The following is a 22395-nucleotide window of genomic DNA, read 5'->3' as shown; positions in this document are numbered from 1 at the left end:
TTCTCTCTAGTTTTCCTCTTAGAACAAAATTTTTATTCCTTCAGTATAGTTGCTTTTAATGACGGTTTATGAGGGAAGCAAGCAGTAAAACTTGGATTAAGGTGTAAAAGAGCCCAATTTCTTTAATTCTATCTATATAGGTGTATGCTTTTTTTTTTTTCAGAGAGATTATTCCTTTTGACTGAAGTAAATCTTTCATTGGTGGTATATTATATTTAGAGGTGCCTACTTGCAAGATTGGCCCTTGTCTGGGCACTTGAATTAAGGGAGTGTTTCTACTGTTCCTTAACTGATAAGGGTGGTTCACTATGTCTAGACTGTGCAAGCAGTTTCTTCTGGGAATCTGGAATTTTGGTATATGTTAGGCAGCGGGTGCCTATAAAACCTTAAGTACTGAGTTCTTGGGCAGAAACATTACACACAAGTGTATTTTGTGTGACCCTCCCCCCCCCACCCATGGTAAAGAGAGAGTATCAAGAGGCCTTCGTATGCTTTTCCTGTATGATCTGACTATTTTTACTTTGTGGTTATAATAAACTTTAGTTATGAATATAACTCTTAGTAGTGCTGAGTTTTGTGAGTTCTTCTAGCTAATCTCAAATGTGGGGTTGGTCTTGGGGATCCCTGACACAGCCAGTATATATATATATATCTTTTTTTATTTTATTTTAACCAAATTAAGTGGAAAACATCAAATTGTGTGTAAAGATGCCATTTTGGAAAACCTTTCACATAGGTCAGCTAGCTCTGTGTCTAGAGGAGAGCTTTTCTGAGCATTTCTGCTTTTATTAATTCATTTCTTCAGAAGCTCTAAGCCTTTTTTTTTTTTTTTTTTTTTTGTATTCCTCTGAAGCTGGAAACGGGGAGGCAGTCAGACAGACTCCCGCATGTGCCCGACCGGAATCCACCCGGCCCGCCCACCAGGGGGCAATGCTCTGCCCATCTGGGGCGTCGCTCTGTCGCGACCAGAGCCAGTCTAGCGCCTGAGGCAGAGGCCATGGAGCCATCCCCAGCGCCTGGGCCATCTTTGCTCCAATGGAACCTTGTCTGCGGGAGGGGAAGAGAGAGACAGAGAGGAAGGAGAGGGGGAGGGGTGGAGAAGCAGATGGGCGCTTCTCCTGTGTGCCCTGGCTGGGAATCGAACTCGGGACTTCTGCACGCCAGGCCGATGCTCTACCACTGAGCCAACCGGCCAGGGCCCAGAAGCTCTAAGCCTTTTTATTATTACAGCTCTTAGTAGTTTTGGGCAGCTTCAGCTTCTAGTGCCCTGACCGGGTTCCACATGGAAAGCCCACTAGGGGACGATGCTCTGCCCATCTGGGGCATAGCTACATTGCTCAGCAACCAAGCTCTTCTTTTTTTTTTTTCTTTAACCAAGCTCTTTAGTGCTTGAGGCAGAGGCCATGGAGTCATCCTCAGCGCCCGGGGCCAACTTGCTCCAATCAAGCCATGGCTGCAGGAAGGGAAAAGAGAGACAATGAGAGAGAGAGAGAGAAGCAAGAGGGGGAGGGGTGAAGAAGCAGATGGATGCTTCTCCTGTGTGCCTTGATTGGGAATCAAACCCGGGACTTCCACACGCTGGGCCAATGCTCTACCACTGAGCCAACCGGCCAGGGCCCTTCTTGCAGTTTTGAGCCTGGGGAGCTACACTGCTGTCATGTAAATCCTTTGTAAGTAAGCTTATGAAAAGGACTGCCTTGTGTAGGTCTTTAAAATGATCTAAGTGAAGGCAATTGTTGACAAAAGCATCATAATTCCCTGGAGAGAAAGGAAGTATAACTGCTTCATCTTACCATAGGTGTAGGTATGTCAGTATGTTAGAAAGATCACATTTTGTTTGCTTATAAACTCTGCAGTGAAGTGTGTAGCAGGCTTGTCTGATTTAATGACTTCATATCACTTCCCTAAGAAGGAAGTTATTCTGTCCTGATCTAATAGGATTTTTTTTTTTTTTTTTGGACAGAGATAGAGTCAGAGAGAGGGACGGATAGGGACAGACAGAATGGGAGAGAGATGAGAAGCATAAAATCTTCGTTGCGGCACCTTCACTGATTGCTTTCTCATGTGTGTCTTGACTGGGGGGCTATAGCAGAGTGAGTGACCCCATGCTCAAGTCAGCGACCTTGGGCTTCAAGCTAGCAACCTTTGGGCTTAAGCCAGTGACCATGGGGTCACGTCTATGATCCCATGCTTAAGCCAGCAACCCCGCACTCAAGCTGGTGAGTCTGTACTCAAGCCGGATGAGCCTGCACTCAAGCCGGCAACCTTGGGGTTTCAAACCTGGGTCATCCAGGTCCCAGTCCAATGCGCTATCCACTGCACCACCTCCTGGTCGGGCTCTAATAAGATTTAGGTACAGAGAAGATGAGACTTGGGTCACAGAAGGGTGACTCTGGCTAAAATGCCAATTTGAATACATCTCTTTTGAGATCTACTTTATTCCTGACATCAGAATCACAGTCAGTTCCCCTCAAATCTCTGGATCTATATATTTATGAACTTGAAAGCTTTTATTTTTAATTGGTGGGACTATTTGTACCTTCCAATTGGTTTTAATCACAGTGTTGTACTTTTATAACTGAAATTACAGATAGTAACTTTACCACCAGCCTGGAATAGATGAAGAATGAGGAGGATAAATATGGATTTATTTAGTAGGAACCATGAAAATATTCATATCCTTTGACTCTAGGACTTTAATACCAGAAATTTAACCCAAGAAAACAATGGAATGAAAGGAAAACAGTCTGCACAAAGACGATCATTAAACATGATCTATATATGGCAAGAGATGGGAAACTGAAAATATCAAACACTAGGGAAATGTTTACTAAATTGTGTTCTGTGAAAAGGTGAAACATAAAAACCCATTTTTCATCAATAGATAGCTGGTTAAAAAATATGGTATATACATGCAATGTAATATTATTCAGCCAAAAAAGCGGAATGAAATTCTGATACATGCCACAACATGGATTAACCTTAAAAACATTATTCCAAGTAAAATAAACCAGTAAAAAACAAAATGACATACTGTATGACTGTACTTACATAAGGTGGCTAGAATAAGCAAATTCATAGAGGCAGAAGGTACAGTTAGAGGTTATCAGGGACTTGGAGGAAGGGAGAATGTAAAGTTACTATTGAATGGGTACAGAGTTTCTTTGGAGATGATGAAAAGTTCTGGATATGGTGATGGTGCACAACGTTGTGAATGTACTTATTGCCACTTCACTGTGCACTTAAAAATAGTTAAAATGGTAAATTTCATGTACAGTTTACCATAATAAAAATTATATATAATATGTATTAAATAGAATATGTAGGTATATTAAAGTAGTGGGGTTAAACAAGTCTTTTAAATTATTTTTTAAATTTTAAATGAAATCATGAGAAATTGAAATGACCTGGTTACAACTATTTATAATAATTAAGAATACCGGCCTGACCTGTGGTGGCGCAGTGGATAAAGTGTCAACCTGGAAATGCTGAGGTTGCCGGTTCAAAACCCTGGGCTTGCCTGGTCAAGGCACATATGGGAGTTGATGCTTCCTGCTCCTCCCCCTTCTCTCTCTCCTCTCTCTCTCTCTCTCTCTCTCCTCTCTATAATGAATAAATAAAATCTTAAAAAAAGCAAAACAAAAATAGTTGAAAAAAAATACCATTTTTAAAGTTTCACAGAATTATTCACCAAATTTACAACTTTATTTTTATTCCTTGTGTCCTATTCCCTTTTTCTCCATACTGAAAGTTGTCTCTCCTTTCATTTGGTTTCTGTAATATTTTGCTGCACTTCTTTTGAGACTTTTTAAAAACTGTTATTTATATGTGTCCCTGTGTAATTTCTCCAACTAGTTTGTAAGCTCTTTGACATTCTATTCATGTAGGAGGTACCATATTTCCCCATGTATAAGATGCACCACTTTTCAAAAAATTGGGTGCATCTTATACAGTGGTTGTGGCATTTCAAATGCCATAGATGGAACTGAGGATGAGGCAATATATGAAGACAGTGATTCATCATGAGACACAGATGAGAACAAGCTAATGGATGGGAGTTTTTTGTTTTTAATTTTATTTATTTTAGAGAGAGGAGAGAGAGAGAGAAGGGGGGAGGAGCAGGAAGCATCAACTCCCATATGTGCTTTGACCAGGCAAGCCCAGGGTCTTGAACCAGCAACTTAAGCATTCCAGATCGATGCTTTATCCACTGAACCACCACAGGTCAGGCTAATGGATGGGAGTTTTGATAGTGATGAGGAGTTGTATGAATTTTATGATGAATAAAACTTGAGTTCAATAATTTTATGTAATACATTTTTTTTCAAATTTCAGGCCCCCAAATTAAGGTACGTCTTATACATGGGAGCATCATATACATGGGGAAATATGGTATATTGTAGTTCTCTGGCCCAGCCCATTACATAAGAGTACAATATTCATTGAGACTGAATTGTAAGCATGCAATTGTATGAAGGTAGAGAGTGACCAAAATGTTTGAACATACTTGCTCATGGGTTTTACATTAATCATGTGCCTGCCTCAATTCTCTGTATCTGCTATATGTGCAGACTTGATCTCATCTGCATACACATCATTGTGTTCTTGACTTTGGGGCTCTGTCTCATCTATTTTTTACCTTTTTATATAAAATAGCCCCCCTTTTTTGTATCCAGAAAGGAAAGAACTAGAGAGGTGAGGCAGGGCTAGTAGGTAGAGGACCAATGCAGTCAATTTAAAGTTGCAGGTACCTATGAAAATTTTCTAAGTAGGAATTAATGCTCATTCTGAGTAGAATATTCTGTGAAGGAAGGTGATGTTTGCCCCTTCCTAAGCGATTGGTGTAATTAGATTTTGCTTTTGTTATGAAGATATGTGCATATTTACCAGCAGAGGGCACCAGTTGTGGGTTGAAGATTCGAGAAAGGAAGGAAATCTTCGGAAGACCTTGAAAGGGCAGTCTTTGCAATGTATTGGCCTTTGTAAAGCACCTGCTTGCCGCTATAGTTGGTCAGGCTTTTCTTTGACTCACTTAGGGCCCAGTGGTGTGCATCTGGCTTTCTCTTAAGAGCATTCTGTGACTAGGCCTGGTTGGTAAGCTAAGGGACCAGGTAAGCAGAGGAAACCAGGGGGAAGAACTTTATAATAGGTGTTTAAAAGCCTTGGATGACAACCTGTATAAATATTTTAAAGAGTTCTCGTGCTGTTAACAGTTCTCCATCTACAGGTGTGGTGGGAAGAACACTAGGTTAGGCATCTGAGCATCTGGTTGTATAACCTGATTGCTCCCCCCCCCCCCCCCCCCAGCTTCACTCGGTGATACTGAGCCAATTGACCTCTCTTTCATCCTCATTGGCTTATCTTTAAATATTTATTTTTATTTTATTTATTCATTTTAGAAAGGAGAGAGAGAGGGAGAGAGAGAGAAACAGAGAGAGAGAAGGGGGAGGAGCAGGAAGCATCAACTCCCATATGTGCCTTGACCAGGCAAGCCCAGGGTTTCGAACTGGCGACCTCAGCATTTCCAGGTCGACGCTTTATCCACTGCACCACCACAGGTCAGGCCATTGGCTTATCTTTAAAATGAAGGTAGTAAGATAAGAGATAGTGCCTGCCCTGCATAGTAGTTAATAGTGGGCTCAGAGGTCAGGTGGACCTGAATTCAAACCTATGGGACTATGGTCAAGTCATTTAACTCCTAAGAACCTTAGTTTTCTCACACTTATTTTGTTCTGATGGAGCTTATATATATTGGATTATTTGGGACCAACTTTTTTAACCTTTTTTTTTTTTTGGAGTGAGAAGCAGGGAGGCAGAGAGACAGACTCCTGCATTTACCCAACCGGGACCACCCATCATGTACACCAGGGGGGATGCTCTGCCCATCTGGGCTGTTGCTCCATTGTAACCGGAACCATTCTAGTGCCTGAGGTGGAAGCCATGGAACCATCCACAGCGCCCATGCCAACTTTGCTCCAGTGGAGCCTTGGCTGTGGAAGGGGAAAAGAGTAAGAGAGAAAGGAGAGGGGGAAAGGGTGGAGAAGCAGATGGGCGCTTCTCCTGTGTGCTCTGGCTGGAAATTGAACCTAGGACTTCCACATGCAGGGCTGACACTCAACCACTGAGCCAGCCAACCAGGGCCAATTTTTTTTAACTGTTGACCCCCATAACCCATTCTCTCTCAACCCCCTGCTTCAGGCAACCACCAATCTGTTCTCTATGTCTATATGCTTGTATGTGTGTGTGTATATGTGTGTGTGTGTGTATAAATTTAAAACATGTCAACATACATTTATTTAATTTAGAGAGAGGAAGGGAGTGAGCGAGAGAGAGAGAGAGAGAGAGAGAGAGAGACAGGGATATCAATTTGTTCCTGTATGTGCCTGGTATGTGAACCAGCAACCCCTGTGCCTTGGGACGATGTTCTATAACCAACTGAGGCTATCCAGCCAGGGCTAATTTAACACATTTTATTTTTTAGATTATACATTTAAGAGCGATCATACGGTATTTGTCTTTTCTCTGTCTGACTTATTTCACTTAGCATATGCCCTAAAATAGTTCTATCTATGTTGTTGCAAATGGCAAGATTTCATTCTTTATGGCTGAATAATATGATATTGCACGTGCGCGTGTGTGAATTTCTTTATCCTTTAATTCATCAGTGGACACTTATGTTGTTTTCATATCTTGGCTATTGTAAATACTGCAAAATCTTGGGAGTGCATCTATCTTTTCAAGTTAGTCTTTTCATTTTGGGGGGGATAAATACCCAGAAGTGGAATTGCTAGATCATATGGTAGTTCTATTTTTAATATTTCAAGGAACCTTCATAATGTTTCCACAATGTCTACACCAATTTACATTCCCACCAACCGTCTATATTCTTGTTAACACTTGTTATTTCTTGCCTTTTTCTTTTTTTTGCACTTTTCTGATGCTGGAAACAGGGAGAGACAGTCAGACAGACTCCCGCATGTGCCCGACCGGGATCCACCCGGCACGCCCACCAGAGGGCGACGCTCTGCCCACCAGGGGGCGATGCTCTGCCCATCCTGGGCGTCGCCATGTTGCTACCAGAGCCACTCTAGCGCCTGAGGCAGAGGCCACAGAGCCATCCCCAGTGCCCGGACCATCTTTACTCCAATGGAGCCTTGGCTGCGGGAGGGGAAGAGAGAGACAGAGAGGAAGGAGAGGGGGAGGGGTGGAGAAGCAGATGGGCACTTCTCCTGTGTGCCCTGGCCAGGAATCAAACCCGGGTCCTCCGCACGCTAGGCCGATGCTCTACCGCTGAGCCAACCGGCCAGGGCCTTCTTGCCTTTTTGATAATAGCCATTCTGATAGGTGTGAGGCGATATCTTTGTAGTTTTGATTTGCATTTCCCTGATGAGTAATGGTGTTGAGCATCTTTTTATGTACCTGTTGGCCGTCTGAATATCTTTTTTGGAAAAATGTCTATTCAGGTCTTTGCCCATGTTTTTCTTTTTCTTTTCTTTCTTCCTAGAGACAGGAAGAGAGAGAAATGAGAAGCATCAACTCATAGTTGCATCACTTTAGTTGTTCATTGATTGCTTCTCATATCTGCCTTGAACTGGGGGCCTCACACTGAGGTAGTGACCCCTTGCTCAAGCCAATGACTTTGGGATTATGTTGATGAACCCAGGCTCAAGCTGGTGACCCCACGCTCAAGCTGGAGAGCCTGTGCTCAAGCCGGATGAGCTCATGCTCAAGCTGCTCACCCTGAGGTTTCAAACCTGGAACCTTAGTGTCCCAGGTTGATGCCTTATCCACTGTACCACCACCAGTCAGGGTTTGTTCATTTCTTAATTGTATTATTAGCATTCTCACTATTGAGTTGTATGATTTTTTTTATGATAGAGATAGAGGGACAGATAAGGACAGACAGATAGGAAGGGAGAGAGAGAGAGAGAGATGAGAAGCATTGATTCTTTATTGCAGCTCCTTAGTTGTTCATTGACTGCTTTCTCATATGTGCCTTGACCAGGGGGCTACAGCAGAGTGAGTGACCCTTTGCTCAAGCCAGCAACCTTGAGCCTCAAGCCAGCGACTATGGGGTCACATCTATGATCCCACGCTCAAACCGGTGACCCTGCATTCAAGCTGGTGAGTCTGCACTTAAGGGGATGAACCTGTGCTCAAGCCAGCAGCCTCTGGGTTTTGAACCTGGGTCCTTTGTGTCCCAATCTGATGCTCCATTGTGCCACCGCCTGATCAGGCAAGTTGTATGAATTCTTTATGTATTTTGGATATTAACCCCTTATCAGATATATGATTTGAAGATATTTTTCTCCCATTTAGTAGATTGCCTTTGCATTTTATTGTGTAGAAGCTTTTTAGTATAGATGTAGTCATGTTTCTTTGTTTTTTTTTGCTTTTGGTATCAGATTAAAAAAGTCATTGCCAAGACCTATGTCAAGGAGCTTACAACCTATGTTTTTTTTGTTTTTTTTTTAATTCATTTTAGAGAGGAAAGAGAGAGTGAGAGAAAGAGAGAAAAGGGGGAGGAGCGAGCAGGAAGCATCAACTCCCATATGTGCCTTGCCCAGATAAGTGCAGGGTTTTGAACCGGCGACCTCAGCGTTCCAGGTTGACGCTTTATCCACTGCGCCACACAGGTCAGGCCACAACCTATGTTTTCTTCTAGGAGTTTTATGTTTTAGATTTAACGTTAAAATTTTTAATCTATTTTGAGTTAATTTTTATGTAAGGTGTATTTTAGTGGTTCAGTTTCATTCTTTTGCATGCAGCTTTCCTGTTTTCCCAGCACTTTTTTTGAAAGGTGGGGAAGGAGAGATAGAAACATCAGCTTATAGTTGCTTCACTTTAGTTGTTCATTGATTGATTCTCATACGTGCCTTGACCAGGGAGCTCAAGCTGAGCCAGTGACCCCTTGTTCAAGCCAGCAATGTTGGGCTTAAGCCAGTGACCTTCGGCTTAAGCTGGTGACCATATGCTCAAGCTGGCAACCTTGGGGTTTTAAACCAGGGACCTCAGCATTCCGGGTCAAAGCTCTATGTATTGTGCCACCATTAGTCAGGCCCCGGCATCATTTATTGAAGAGACTGTCCTTTCCCTATTGTATATTCTTGGCTCCTTCATCATAAATTAACTGACCATATATGTGTGGGTTTATTTCTGGACTCTGATCTGTGTGTTTGTTTTTATGCCAATACTGTACTCTTTTGATTACTATGGCTTAGTAATATAGTTTGAAATCAGGGAGCATGGTGCCTCCAGGTTTATTCTTTCTCAAAATTGCCTTGGCTCTTTGACTTCCTTTTAAAGATTTTTAAATTGAATTTATTGGAGATGATATTGATTAATAAAATTATATAGGTTTTAGGTGTACAGTTCTATAATATTGGGGAACAAAATTTTTGTTGCATCCACAAAAACACTTGTTCTTACCTAATTTGAGTATGCTGATCTCAAATCTGACATTAGTTTTTCTCTGTAAGCTACAGTTTTTTTGCAGTGCAGGATTTTAGGTTTTCATCTTATTGTAAAATTTTTAACATTTAGTTTAACATAATGAAGTAGAATGTCTTCTTGGGCATCATCTTTGTGAAAATATAATAATTTATATAATGCACTAAATACAATAATACACTAAAAGATATGATTGCATCAGAATTTGTCTATAATTTTGAAATAGAACATATTAAAACACTTATTTTAATCATAAAATTTGTGCAAAACTTATTCAAATTCTATTCAGGCAAAAATTTGCTTTTGTAGCCTGACCTGTGGTGGCACAGTGGATAAAACACATCGACCTGGACATTGAGGTCACCAGTTCAAAACCCTGGGCTTGCCTGGTCAAGGCACATATGGGAGTTGATGCTTCCTGCTCCTCCCTCCTTCTCTCTCTCTCCTTGCCTCTCTCTCTCTTTTCTCTCTATGAATTAAATAAAGTCTTTAAAAAAATGCATTTGTAGCTCTTGCATTTATGTACTTGTTGAGGACAATCTCGTTTGATGCTCCAGCAGTAGTCTGCTCATCATTAACAGCTCCAAGATTTTTGGGAAACTTATCAAGATGACTGTTCAGGAAGTGAATCTTAACACTAATGTTACATCCAATGTTGCGGAGAGCCAACAGCATCCTTTGAACCAGAAATTCACAGTTTTCTGCTTTTTTGTTGCCAAGGAAGTTCTTTGTAACTGCCAAAAAAGACTGCCATGCTGCTTTCTCCTCCTTATTCACCTTCTTGGCAAATTCTTCATCACGTATGAGGGTTAGAATTTGAGGTCCATTGAATACACCTGCTTTTATCTTCTCGAAAGACAAGGCAGGAAAAGCAGAAAGAATATGTTGAAAGCATTCACTTTCTCTATTCAAAGCCTGAACAAACTGCTTAATTAAGCCAAGTTTGATGTGAAGTGGGGGAAAAATGATCCTGTCTTGATTAACTACAGGTTCATTCACAGTATTTTTTTTAAAGATTTTTTATTTATTCATTATAGAGAGGAGAGAGAGAGAGAGAGAGAAGGGGGGAGGAGCAGGAAGCATCAACTCCCATATGTGCCTTGACCAGGCAAGCCCAGGGTTTTGAACCAGCAACCTCAGTGTTTCCAGGTTGACGCTTTATCCCACTGCGCCACCACAGTTCAGGCCTCATTCACAGTATTTTGCATCCCTACTTCCAGAGCTTCACGTTTCGGCCACTCCTTCTATGTCCAGTGTTTCTCCCGAGCTCGGCTGTCCCACAAACACAGAAAGCAAGGATACTTTGTGAAACCTCTCTGTTGTCCTAGCAGGAAATTTACCATTTTAAGATCCACACAGCCTGATCAGGCAGTGGTGCAGTGGATAGAGTGTCAGACTGGGATGCAGAGGACCCAGGTTCGAGACCACGAGGTTGCCAGCTTGAGCACGGGCTCATCTGGTTTGAGCAAAAGCTCACCAGCTTGATCCCAAGGTTGCTGGTTCGAGCTAAGGGTTATTTGGTCTACTGAAGGCCTGCGTTCAAGGCACATATGGGAAAGCAATCAGTGAACAACTAAGGTGTTCCAACGTGCAACGAAAAACTAATGATTGATGCTTCTCATCTCTCCGTTCCTGTCTGTCTGTCCCTGTCTATCTCTCTCTCTGACTCTCTCTCTGTCTCTGTAAAGAAAAAAAAAAGACCCACACAAATTATCCAGTTATGCTCTTCATACTTCAGAAAGTCGAGGACAATTTTTATGTCATTTTTATTAAGTCATTCAATTTGGGTTGGCTAAACTGCTGAGGGGTTAATGACTGCTTAGCATCAGAAGAAGACCCTTCAGATTCCACAATCATTTCCTCATGCATCTTTTTTTTTTTAATTTTTTTACAGACACAGAGAGAGATAGTCAGAGAGAGGGATAGACAGGGACAGACAGACAAGAAAGGAGAGATGAGAAGCATCAATCATTAGTTTTTCGTTGCACATTGCAACACCTTAGTTGTTCATTGATTGCCTTCTCATACATGCCTTGACCGCGGGCCTTCAGCAGAACGAGTAACCCCTTGCTCAAGCCAGCGACCTTGGGCTCAAGCTGGTAAGCTTTTGCTCAAACCAGATGAGCCCTTGCTAAAGCTGGTGACCTCGGGGCCTTGAACCTGGGTTCTCTGCATCCCAGTCCGACGCTCTATCCACTGCGCCACCACCCGGTCAGGCTCCTCATGCATCTTATCAAAATATACTTGATCACCGTGTTCACTTTCTTTGTCCTTAGAAGAAATAAAACCATTGAAAACTGGAACCGGGGGTGTCTCAGAGTCTGGGATAGGTCGTATTGCTGAAGGAATATTGCTGAAGAATATGCAATCATATGCTGTTTTTTCTTGCCGATGCCCTTTTTACAGATCAGACAGAAATAACACTCACTGTTGTGGTCCTTAGGTTCATGCGAAACCATGGAATACCAAAAGGCACTCCTTTGCATTTTCCTTTTGTCCAGTCACGAAGCATTTCCTCACAATTATGACACACATTATGAGGAGCCCAATTCTTGTCTTGATCGCCAAGGGGAACCTGAAAATAGGCAATATATGCATGTATCACAAATGATGAAATATTGTGCCTTTAACATTGAAGTATGTAACAGCCACATATATAACAGAAGGTGTCAGGACTATCTTACATTTACACCTACTCGAAGAAGCCATGATTCAATCTTAAAACAAAATAAGAGGATGTTTTTATCAGATAAATACATCCTGTATAGTTCTATAATACATCATCTGTACAGGTGTGTGTTAACCACCTGAAGTCAAGTCTCCCTTCATCACCAGCTATCTCTCTCCCATGGCTCTTAGACTTTTTAAATTTATATTTGTAGATTCATACAAATTTTAGGATGATTTGTTTTATTTCTTTGAAAACTTCATAGAAATTATTATTATTATTTTAATAAATTTTTATTAATGTTAATGGGATGACATTAATAAATCAGGGTACATATATTCAAAGAAAACATGTCTAGGTTATTTTGTCATTAAATTATGTTGTATACCCCTTGCCCAGAGTCAGATTGTCCTCCGTCACCCTCTATCTAGTTTTCTCTGTGCCCCTCCCCCTCCCCCTAACTCTCTCCCTCCCTCCAGCCTGCATCCTCCCTCCCCCCACCCCTGGTAACCACTACACTCTTTTTGATAGGGATCACACTGAATCTGTGCATTGCTTTGAGTAGTACGGGCATTTTAACTATTGTTCTTTCAATCATGAGCATGTAATATCTTGCCATTTATTTGTGTGGTTTTTTTTTCTTCACCTGTGTCTTGCAGTTTTCAATATATAGGTCTTTCACCTCCTTGGTTAAATTTATTCCTAATATTTTTTTTAGTGTATGTACTGCCAATGTGAGCATTCCTAGGTATTTTTTTAATGCAATTGTAAATGGGATAGTTTATTTCTTTTTATGATAGTTTATTATTAGTGTATAGAAACAATAGATTTTTGCATGTTGATTTTATATTTTGCAACTTTATTGAATTTATTAGCTCTAACAAAGGAAGGAAGTCTTCCAAACTCATTTTATGAGGTCAGTGGTACCCTGATACCAAAACCAGACAGGACAACACAAGGAAAGGAAATATCCCTGATAAATATAGATGCAAAAATCCTCAACTAAATCCTAGCAAACCAAATTCAGCAGCACACTAAAAGGATCGTTCATCGTGACTAAGTGGTATTTATCTTTTGGATGCAAGGGTGATTCAACACATGTAAATCAATGAATGTAATACACTACATTAACAAGATGAAGAATAACAACCATAGGATCATTTTAATAGATGCAAAAAAATCATTTGACAAAACCAAATGTTTTATTTATGATAAAAACTCATTAAAGTGAGTATAGAGGAGATGTACCTCAACACATGTCAAGCCCACGGCTAACATCAGACTAAATGGTGAGAAGTTGAAAGCCTTTTCTCTAAGATCAGCAACAAGACAAGGATACTCATTTTCACCACTTTTATTCAATATAGTATTGGAATTCCTGGCCCAAGCAATTGGGCAAGAAAAAGAATTAAAAGGCATCTAAACTAGAAAGGAAGAGGTAAAACTATCACTGTTTGCAGATAACATGATATTATATATAGAAAACCTTAAAGACACTGTCAAAAAACTATTGAAACTAATAAACAAGTTCTGTAAAGTTGCACAATACAAAATCAACACATAAAAATCTATTATGTTTCTGTACACCTCATATTTAGAATGGGGATAATAGTTCCCTCAATAATGAGCATTAAATGGGAGGGATACAGGTATAGTTTTTGGGTAGTGAATCTGCCCAGAGATAGACAAGTTATGGGAGCTCATATTACCATTCAGGAAGTGTTATCTTAAAGGAGATAAGGGACATGAAACACTTTGTAAGCGTTAAAGTGCAACACAAATGCTATGGGTGATTATTTCCTTATATCTACTCAGGGAATGGTTTCTTCTACTCTCAGAGGAAGTCTTGAAAGAAGCCAGGTATTACTCTGGATAAGATGCTATTCCTTTAACTTTTTGACATTTTGGGGCTTCAAGTTCATTTTCAGTTTCTGCCTGGCTTCCTGGGCTAGGGACTCTAAGCAGCTATAGGGAAGGTCTACTCATAAAGTGGTCCAGGTCTGAGGGGAAGTTTTGGTGGTACAGATGTGGGTGGGCCTTAATTTAGCTCTGGTTTTGCCTCATCCTTGGTGACCTATTTTTAATAGACATTACTGGAAATGCCTTTAGGAGAGGCCCATGGCTGTGCTTCCGGGCATAAGGTACCCTGGCTGACTTTCTTCCTGACCTCAAAACAAGAATTCACATTGGCATAGGCAATGCAAATAATAGCTGCTAATGCTTACTGAATGTTTATTATTGGCCAGGCTCTCTGCTACATGTTTTATGTACTTTTTCACATTGAAACCTAACAACCCTGGGAGGTAGGTATACCGTATTTCTTGCTCCATAAGATGCACTCCCCCCCAAAAAAAGTGGAGGGGAAAATGCCCGTGTGTCTTATGGAGTGAAAAATACGGTAATTATTATCTTCCTGTTACAGATGAGAAAATTGAGACTTGTAATGTAACTTGCCTAGGGTTATGTTTCTGGTAAATATCAATATTTTTGGTCCCTGGTCTATATGATTCTAATGATGTGAGATCTTTTCATTGTTCCAAGTGGTCTTTGCATTTAGCTGTTTATTATTAAATAAACCTATGAAGTTTATTAAAATTTTGCTCCTTGGGTTTTAACTTGATAGGTGTGAGGCAGAGGCTGGCTCTGTAGTGTTTTTTATTTTCCCAGATTTATTGAGGTATAATTTACATAAAAATTCATCCATTTTGAGTGTCTAGTTTGATGAAATGTAATAGTTGTATACAATTGTGAATTGCCACAGTCAAGGTATGAAACATTTCCATAATCCTAAAGAGTGTCTTGTGCCTTTTGATCCCCTGATTCCCACAGTACTTATCAGCAGGGCAGATTGTTCTACTGCACAGTTAAGGTGCCTGCAGATATGGGGAACTGAGGTTCTGGAGAAGGAAGAGGAAAGCAAGAGAAGAAGAAAAAAAGACACTTAAAAAGAAGAATGAGACCTAGAGAGTATTATGTGAAATAACCCAATCAGAAAAAGACAGCTACCATGTGATTTCACTCATTTGTGGAATCTAGTGAAGAAAATAAACTAACAAACAAAATAGAAACAGACTCAGATAATGGAGAACAGATTGACAGCTGTCAGAGGGGAGTGGATAAGGGGACTAGGTTAAAAAGATGAAGGGATTAAGCAAAATAAGAAAAGAAAATCTCATACACATGGACAACAGTATGGTGATTACTAGAGGGGCAAAGGGTGTGGGGGGAGGAAGGAGAACTTAAAGAGGGATAAGTGGTGATGGAAATAGACTTGACTTTGGGTGGTTGAATACAACACAATATAAGATGGTGTATTATAGAATTGTACCCTTGAAACCTATAACCAATGTCACCCCAATAAATTCAATTTAAAAAAAAGGAAGAATGGTTTTCTAACTCCAGATAAGCTATGCTTTACTGGCTATTTGTGTAGAGGAGAACTTTTTAGACCATATCCACTTAACACCAAAGTTTCTTCTAACATGTTTTCTTCCTGAGCGGCATAGAGCCGAAGGATTCTGAACAAAGTTGGTATTGATAACTGGGTAAATTGCTTTGGGATAGAGAGGTGGGGCCATTAGGTACTGTTGGTAAGCTGTGGGAGGAGCCTTGCCTATGGGAAGGAGAATTAGGAAGGGGGTATGACACCTGCTGGCCTTCCAAGAATGGGACCTCTTCCTTCAGGCAGACACTACTTTGGTTTCTTTGACTTCCCCTATTGCAGGAATTCAGTAGCAGTTCTTCTTAATCTGAAATTCATTCAGGAAGGTTGCCCTAGAGCAAACAGGACATTTGGATAATAAGGTAGAAAATGTAGCTCAAACTAGGGAAATTAGGGTGAGAACTTTGTGCCAGCAGTTTGGAGACTTTAATTCTTGCCTCAGATTTGGCCCTGGTTTTACTAGATTGCTTTTTCTTGGTAACCTCTGAGTTGCCTCTGGTCTGCATACTTCTTGTGAATAGAGTGAGTGTTGAATAAAGTGTGCAGGTAGTAGTAGTATGGGATGGTTTCAAAATATACATCGTAGTGATGGTTAGCTGACAAAAGCAGATTGCAAAGAAAATTATGTAAAATTTTAAACTGTCTCTCAGTTGTTGTATATTGAAATCTCGGTATGTTCAGCCCTTGTGTATTTTCTTTCCTGGCCTTTTTTTTTTTCTTCCTTTTTCCTTTTCTCTGGTTTGTTAGATGTGACATTTCTCTCATTTCCTGAATGGTGAAGTTGTGAATGAGGGTATGACATTGTAAAAGAGAGACTCATTTTTACATCCTTTTTATGAATCACCCAGTTGTCTTCCTGGTGGATGTCTGCACTTTGGCATGGATTCTAGGATTCAGTTTCCTTATTTGTGATGTTCAGCTACTCCTGGTCTGTGTGATTTACCTCAAGAGGAAATATCTGGAGTAGAGCCATAAGACTGATTAGAGGAGGAAGAGACAGAGGGTGAGAGATGTGAGCAGTGTTGTTGTGAAAGGAAGAAGTGGTGATATAGGGATGTAGCATATAAATAAGACTACCCACGCCTCTTTTCACAGGAGAAAGAGTAAACCTGGGTAATGGCCTAATCTAAGGGGACACTGAGGTCTCAGGAGATAATCATTGAGAATAACATCTTGGCCAGTCTATGTGAGATTTAAGTTACTTTTAGTTTATATTACTTCAGTGTCCCTCCTTCCCGCCTTGGTTTCAGGGCTCTGTAGCAAGGAAGAAACTCAACATGCCACAATTATAACAATAATAGATTTATTGAACATCTCTCATACTTTCCTTGAAGCCCTATACAAAAGACTATAGTCCAGTAAAATTTTCTTCTTAAACAGTCCGATGGATTACTTTAATGAGAAGGAAAATGGATCATTAAGACATTTTTAGATATTTGATTTTAGAGCTGGAAAGGACTCGAGATTGGCCTCATCCTGTCTTATGGATGAGAGACAGGTTCCAGGGTGAGAAAAAGTCTTGCTGAAAGATCACTCAGATAGCTAGTGGTAATTTGGAATCTGATAAGCACAGGTGTGACATTGAGGGTGGTAGAATAGAGATGCCCATGTATGATTTACTGAGGCATCAGGGAAGCTTCTAAACCCATTTGTGTGCCTAATCAATCATCAATGGCCTCAATTACTTCTAAGTCTTTTGGCTGTGGCTAGAAAACAGACTGGGCTCTTGACTTCCCCAAGATTATGTTTTAGAGATGTTAGTTTAAATTGAATCTCAACAGCTGGAGATAACAGGGTGTACCATACTTAGGCTGGAGATGGGTAGTCAGTGGGAGACTTGGTAGTTAAGCCACAGCTTAGTCAAATTTCAATATGAGAATCTTTAGGAAGACATTTTAGATTTGTGCTATGAAATTTGGCCTCTTGCAGTAACAGGGTTTGCTTCAGTTTCACCTATTTCTACGAGTTTCCTTTTCTAATTTCTCTTTGCATTCTTCTCAGTTCTATCAGGCTCTTTCCCTTTAACGACTCTCTATCACTCTCAGAGCTACTGTAGATTTTGGGAGGAGGAATTGGAACAAGAGCTGTGACCTACAGTCAATTTCCCCAGGTGGATAAACTCCACTGCAAGCCACAGAGGGAGGGGCCTCCTTATTCCAGCAATCTGGCCAGGCTGACACACTCATAGCCTATGGGGGCAGGGAAGAAGGTAGGGGCCAGTATTTCTTGGGCTAGTGAGGAACTGCCGAGCCTTTGCAGTCTAGGCAGAGGAGACGGGAGCCCTTGGGATGAGCTAGTAGTCTGGGCTGGGGATGCCTGGGCAGAAGTGGAGGCAGCTGGAAAGGTGGCACTGCACTTGGGTCGCTGGAGCTGCGCTGTTCCTAGGAGACGGAGGAGCAGCAAGCCTGCGGGGGAGGGGGAACAAGTGGGTTGCTGCTTTTAGCAGCTGAAAGGGCTGCAGGGAGCTCTGGGTAAGACATTTTCTGCTGCTCTGCTGCTGCTGCTGCTGCTGCTGCTTCTGCGGTAGAAGCTGCCGCTAGTAAGTCAGAGGAAGGAGGATCGAGAGGGAGGAGGCTTCATTTGCAGCCATGCTGAATCACTGTTGCTGATCAGATCTCCTGTTGGTTGGCTACGAGAACTGAGAACAGAGCTAGGATCTCTGGGTGCGTGCCCAGTTCAGCTGCCACCCACGCTGGGCCTCACACAATGGAGGGTGAAAGGTATGTATGTACAAGCGTGTGTGTGTGTGTGTATGTGTGTGTGTGTGTGTGTGTAAGTGAATGTGTGCTTGTGCGCGGCAGGCACCAGCTTTTGTGTTTGCGTTAGCTAGGCAGGATTTGAAGACCTGGCCACTGATGGATCCCAGCGGGAGGCCGAATAGAGCCTAGAAGCCCCTCTCTCCAGAGATTTAGCTTCCGCAAAGGCAGGTCTGGGTTTGTTTCGCTTTTCTGGGGTGTTTTTTCTTTGGTGAGGGGTTTTTTGATGTCATAGCAGGGCTGGCCTTGCACAGAGTGATTGCATTTTCACACTGACGTGCTCAAATCTTCAGCAGCCATGCCATGATGTCTTTCCTAAGTGTGTGTGTGTGTGTGTGTGTGTGTGTGTGTGTGACAGAGAGAGAGAGAGAGAAAGAGAGAAAGAGAGAAAGAGAGCATGTACATATGTGCTTGTATAGGCACACAAGTTCAAGTAAGGAGAGAAACCTATCAGATGACACTTGCTCTGATTGGACTTTCATTTGCATTGAAAAGTTTATAAATGGCACTGGAAGGTATGTGCGTAATAGGAACTCTTGATTCTTCTACCAGGGGTTTCTTATGAACTAGGAATCAGCAGAAGGGAATTTAAGTATTTCTATCAAGCTGGATCTAACTAGCAAGGGTTTATTCCTGGCAGGGGAGACATGCATATATATTTTAAACTATTATCTGAGGATCTGATTCTTTCATTGTGAAGGTACTCAGCGCAGTGCAGTGCAGGGGTGGGTTATTCCTCTGCGTGCTAGAACATCTCATATTCTGACAGCCTCTTCATTTTGTGGATATGTGGCTGTTAGAGAACAAGGCTTGCCATTTTCCTCTAGGTGAAAAGACAGCAGGGAGGGTTCAGGCCATGGAAGTGCACCACTGAGGGGAGGGCTGCTGCTTTGAGTTGCTCGTTTGATGCAGATGGTAACTGGCTGGTTAAATGCTAACAGGTTTCTCTAAATCAACACTGTCTGGAGAGGACTTCAATAAACACTTTCCATTGCACAGATTGTACCAACTCGTGCAACTCATGGTGAAGAATAATGTCATTAAACGTCTCTAAACCCCATCAGAACTAGCATGATGTTGGGTGTCCTCTCCTTGGAACAGGCCCCAGGGACTTTTTTTTTTTCTTTCTTAATTCTATTTATTGGTTGATTTTAAGGAGAGAGAAGAAGGGAGGGAGGGGGGAGAAAGAGAGAGTGAGAAAAATTAGAGAGGAGAGAGAGAGAGACAGGGAGGAACAGAAACATTGGTTTTGTTGTTCCACTTATTTATGCATTCATTGGTTGATTCTTGTATGTGCCCTGGCCACAGATCAACCTGAACAACCACCTGAACCTTAGCATATTGGGTTCACGCTCTCACCAACTGAGCTACCTGGCCAGGGCCAGGGCTGTGTTTCTTGATGTGACTACCACAGGAAGAGTCTGGGACTTTTTAGATGGAGAGTGCTGCTGGTAGATCCTCTCCCTGGATGCTCTTTGCAGCGGGAGCTTAGTGTTGGATTCCATGTGGCCCATTTCCTAGACTTGGGGCAAAGTTGGGCAGTGTCCTTACCTTTCCTATTGGTGTGGTATCTAGAAGAAGGGCAGCCGTGATGTGAATGGAGCTTTAGAGATTCTGACCAGGCCTATTTTCTTAACCCATGGTATAATGTGGCTGAAAGATCCATATGAGACTAGCAGCAGCAGATCAAAGTTCTGCTTCCAACGCATTTTTGGGCACTTAATGTGTTCCCAGTACTGTATTCAGAAATGTAGTGAGTCCATACCCTCAAGAGTGCTCTTGTCTTCAGTACTCGGGTGCCTTTCAGCTGGAGTGGCTGATGTCTTTTGCTTATGACACCTGGTTTTTGCATGTGTCCTTTTGCTTTGTCCTTATTGGAGGCAGAGTAGGTAAGAAATCCAAACTGAGTAGCTCCCAACATTCACTAGGTCACCCAGCTCACTACATTTTGTTTCTATTCCACATCCAGCTTACCATGCCAGGCATTTGTCTTCTAAAATCTGTGTGCAGTCTCCATTTATTCTGCCCACCCATACCCCCACCAAGGGAGATATTGGTCTCTTTTGTGATCACTCATCCTGTACACCAGCGGTCCCCAACCTTTTTTGGGCCATGGACCAGTTTTTTTTTAAATTTTTTTTTATTTATTCACTTTTATTAGAGAGGAGAGAGAGAGAGAGAGAGAGAGGAAAGGGAGAGAACAGAGGGAGGAGCAGGAAGCATCAACTCCCATATGTGCCTTGGCCAGGCAAGCCTGGGTTTTCGAACCAGCGACCTCAGCATTCCAGGTCGATGCTTTACCCAGTGCGCCACCACAGGCCAGGCCCACGGACCGGTTTAATGTCAGAAAATATTTTCACGGACCGGCCTTTAGGGTGGGACGGATAAATGTATCACATGACCAAGACAAGCGTCAAGAGTGAGTATTAGACGGATGTAACAGAGGGAATCTGGTCATTTTTTAAAAATAAAACATCGTTCAGACTTAAATATTAATAAGACAGAAATAATTTAAGTTATTTATTCTTTCTCTGCGGACCGGTACCAAATGGCCCACAGACCGGTACCGGTCCACGGCCCGGGAATTGGGGACCACTGCTGTACACTATTCCATCCAGCCTCAGATCCTTATTTTTCAGAGTTCCTTTTGTCTGGAATGCCTTTCCCTTCTTTTTTCTAAAAAGTTTTAAAATTCCACTTTATCTGGGAGACCTCAGCTTTTCTAGTCTTAGCTGATGTTCTGAATTCCAGTATCTTTAGTTGTATCTCATGTTGGATACTGAATAATAGGACACCCACCATTTTTTTGCCTTTGTTTCATGTCTTGTAGCAGGAAAGCAACTCAATGGAGGATTGACACTCAGATAACTATAAGAGGAAAAGAGAATTTATTGAAGCTGGTGAAGCACGTGAGGTCTGTGGCTCCAAAGACACGTGTTTCTGAAATTAGATTTCTTACATCTTATATACCCTTTACAGAACACAAGTTTATATACATGGGTCTTGTAATTCCTTTGTCTAGAGGTGCATAGGTCAGTCACACGATTTCAGGATGGGAGGGGGCTTACATGATACCAGAGGATAAGCGTTTGTAAATCTTCCATTAAGGAGAAAGAAAGGGGAGAGGAAAGGGCTACTCAAGTCTCCCTTCCCCCTCCCCACATTCCTGGCTGTTTACCTTCTTCCTCACAGATGTGGGGAAGGGAGGGGGTCCTACCTCTCTTTCCTCCTTCCTTTCAGAACCTTCTAGTATGAAAACCTCTCCATTTACAATATAATAGCTCTTCCCGAGCAGGAATATGATCGGCCATCTTGAGCTGGTGTAAATCACAAGTATAAGAATTGTATTTATAAAATCTCTCTGAACGCTTGGTCTAAATCATAAAATGCCTTTTAAGCCTCTTAGTAAAAGGGGGGTTTTCTATCTCATTGTAAGCCCCCAAACTTGAAGACAGGTCTTGGAAGGCAAGAATGTTGCCTATACCTCTGAATAGACCTCATTGACTACTCTGTGGCTGCATGCATAATAGGTCCTGGATAATTATTTGTTGATTAGTTGATAACTTTTGTGGGAAGCTCTGATAATTAAGAAGAAAGGTGGTTAGAGAGGAGATTGGAACCCTTGGCCAATAGGTCCATCCTTGGCTATCAACCTTATTATCTCAGTCTGGGTAACTGACCCTATGGAATGCTTTGGAGCAGGGTGAGAAGGCGGGAGGTAGTCTTGTCTTACAAGTTCCTGGGAAACTTGGGGTCAGAGGAACGGAGTGACTGGTCTAGGATCACATCTCAAACCTTCAGAGACTGGAAGAGCCCTGCATCTGGGGCTTGTTCCGCACTTAACCTGATGAAGCTTAATTAGGGCTGTTTTTAAGCATTAAACATTTTCAGCCAATAGATTTTTTTTTTTTTTTTGTATTTTTCCGAAGCTGGAAATGGGGAGAGACAGTCAGACAGACTTCCGCATGCGCCCAACCAGGATCCACCCGGCTTCCCCACCAGGGGCGACACTCCGCCCACCAGGGGGCGACGCTCTGCCCCTCTGGGGCATCGCTCTGTTGCAACCAGAGCCACTCCAG

The 22395-nt window shown here is 41.9% G+C and overlaps 1 protein-coding gene across 5 annotated transcripts in view; it reads left to right on the top strand.

Moving 5' to 3' along the window:
* The window catches only part of KLHL3 (kelch like family member 3), a 384889-nt gene that overhangs the window by 225294 nt on the left and 137200 nt on the right, over positions 1 to 22395 (top strand). For 3 of the 5 annotated variants that reach the window (XM_066272566.1, XM_066272562.1, XM_066272565.1), the window contains exon 1: positions 17775 to 18280. The exons of the other annotated variants lie outside the window; for them this stretch is intronic. In XM_066272566.1, coding sequence (XP_066128663.1) covers positions 18267 to 18280 — 14 coding nt within the window. In that variant the 5' untranslated portion in view covers positions 17775 to 18266. Of the gene's footprint in view, positions 1 to 17774; positions 18281 to 22395 lie in introns of those variants that run through there. 5 annotated transcript variants of the gene reach the window in all.

This window comes from Saccopteryx bilineata, chromosome 4 (assembly GCF_036850765.1).
Source record: "Saccopteryx bilineata isolate mSacBil1 chromosome 4, mSacBil1_pri_phased_curated, whole genome shotgun sequence".
In the NCBI taxonomy this organism is placed as follows: domain Eukaryota; kingdom Metazoa; phylum Chordata; class Mammalia; order Chiroptera; family Emballonuridae; genus Saccopteryx; species Saccopteryx bilineata.
This window is presented reverse-complemented; position numbering and strand designations above follow the sequence as displayed.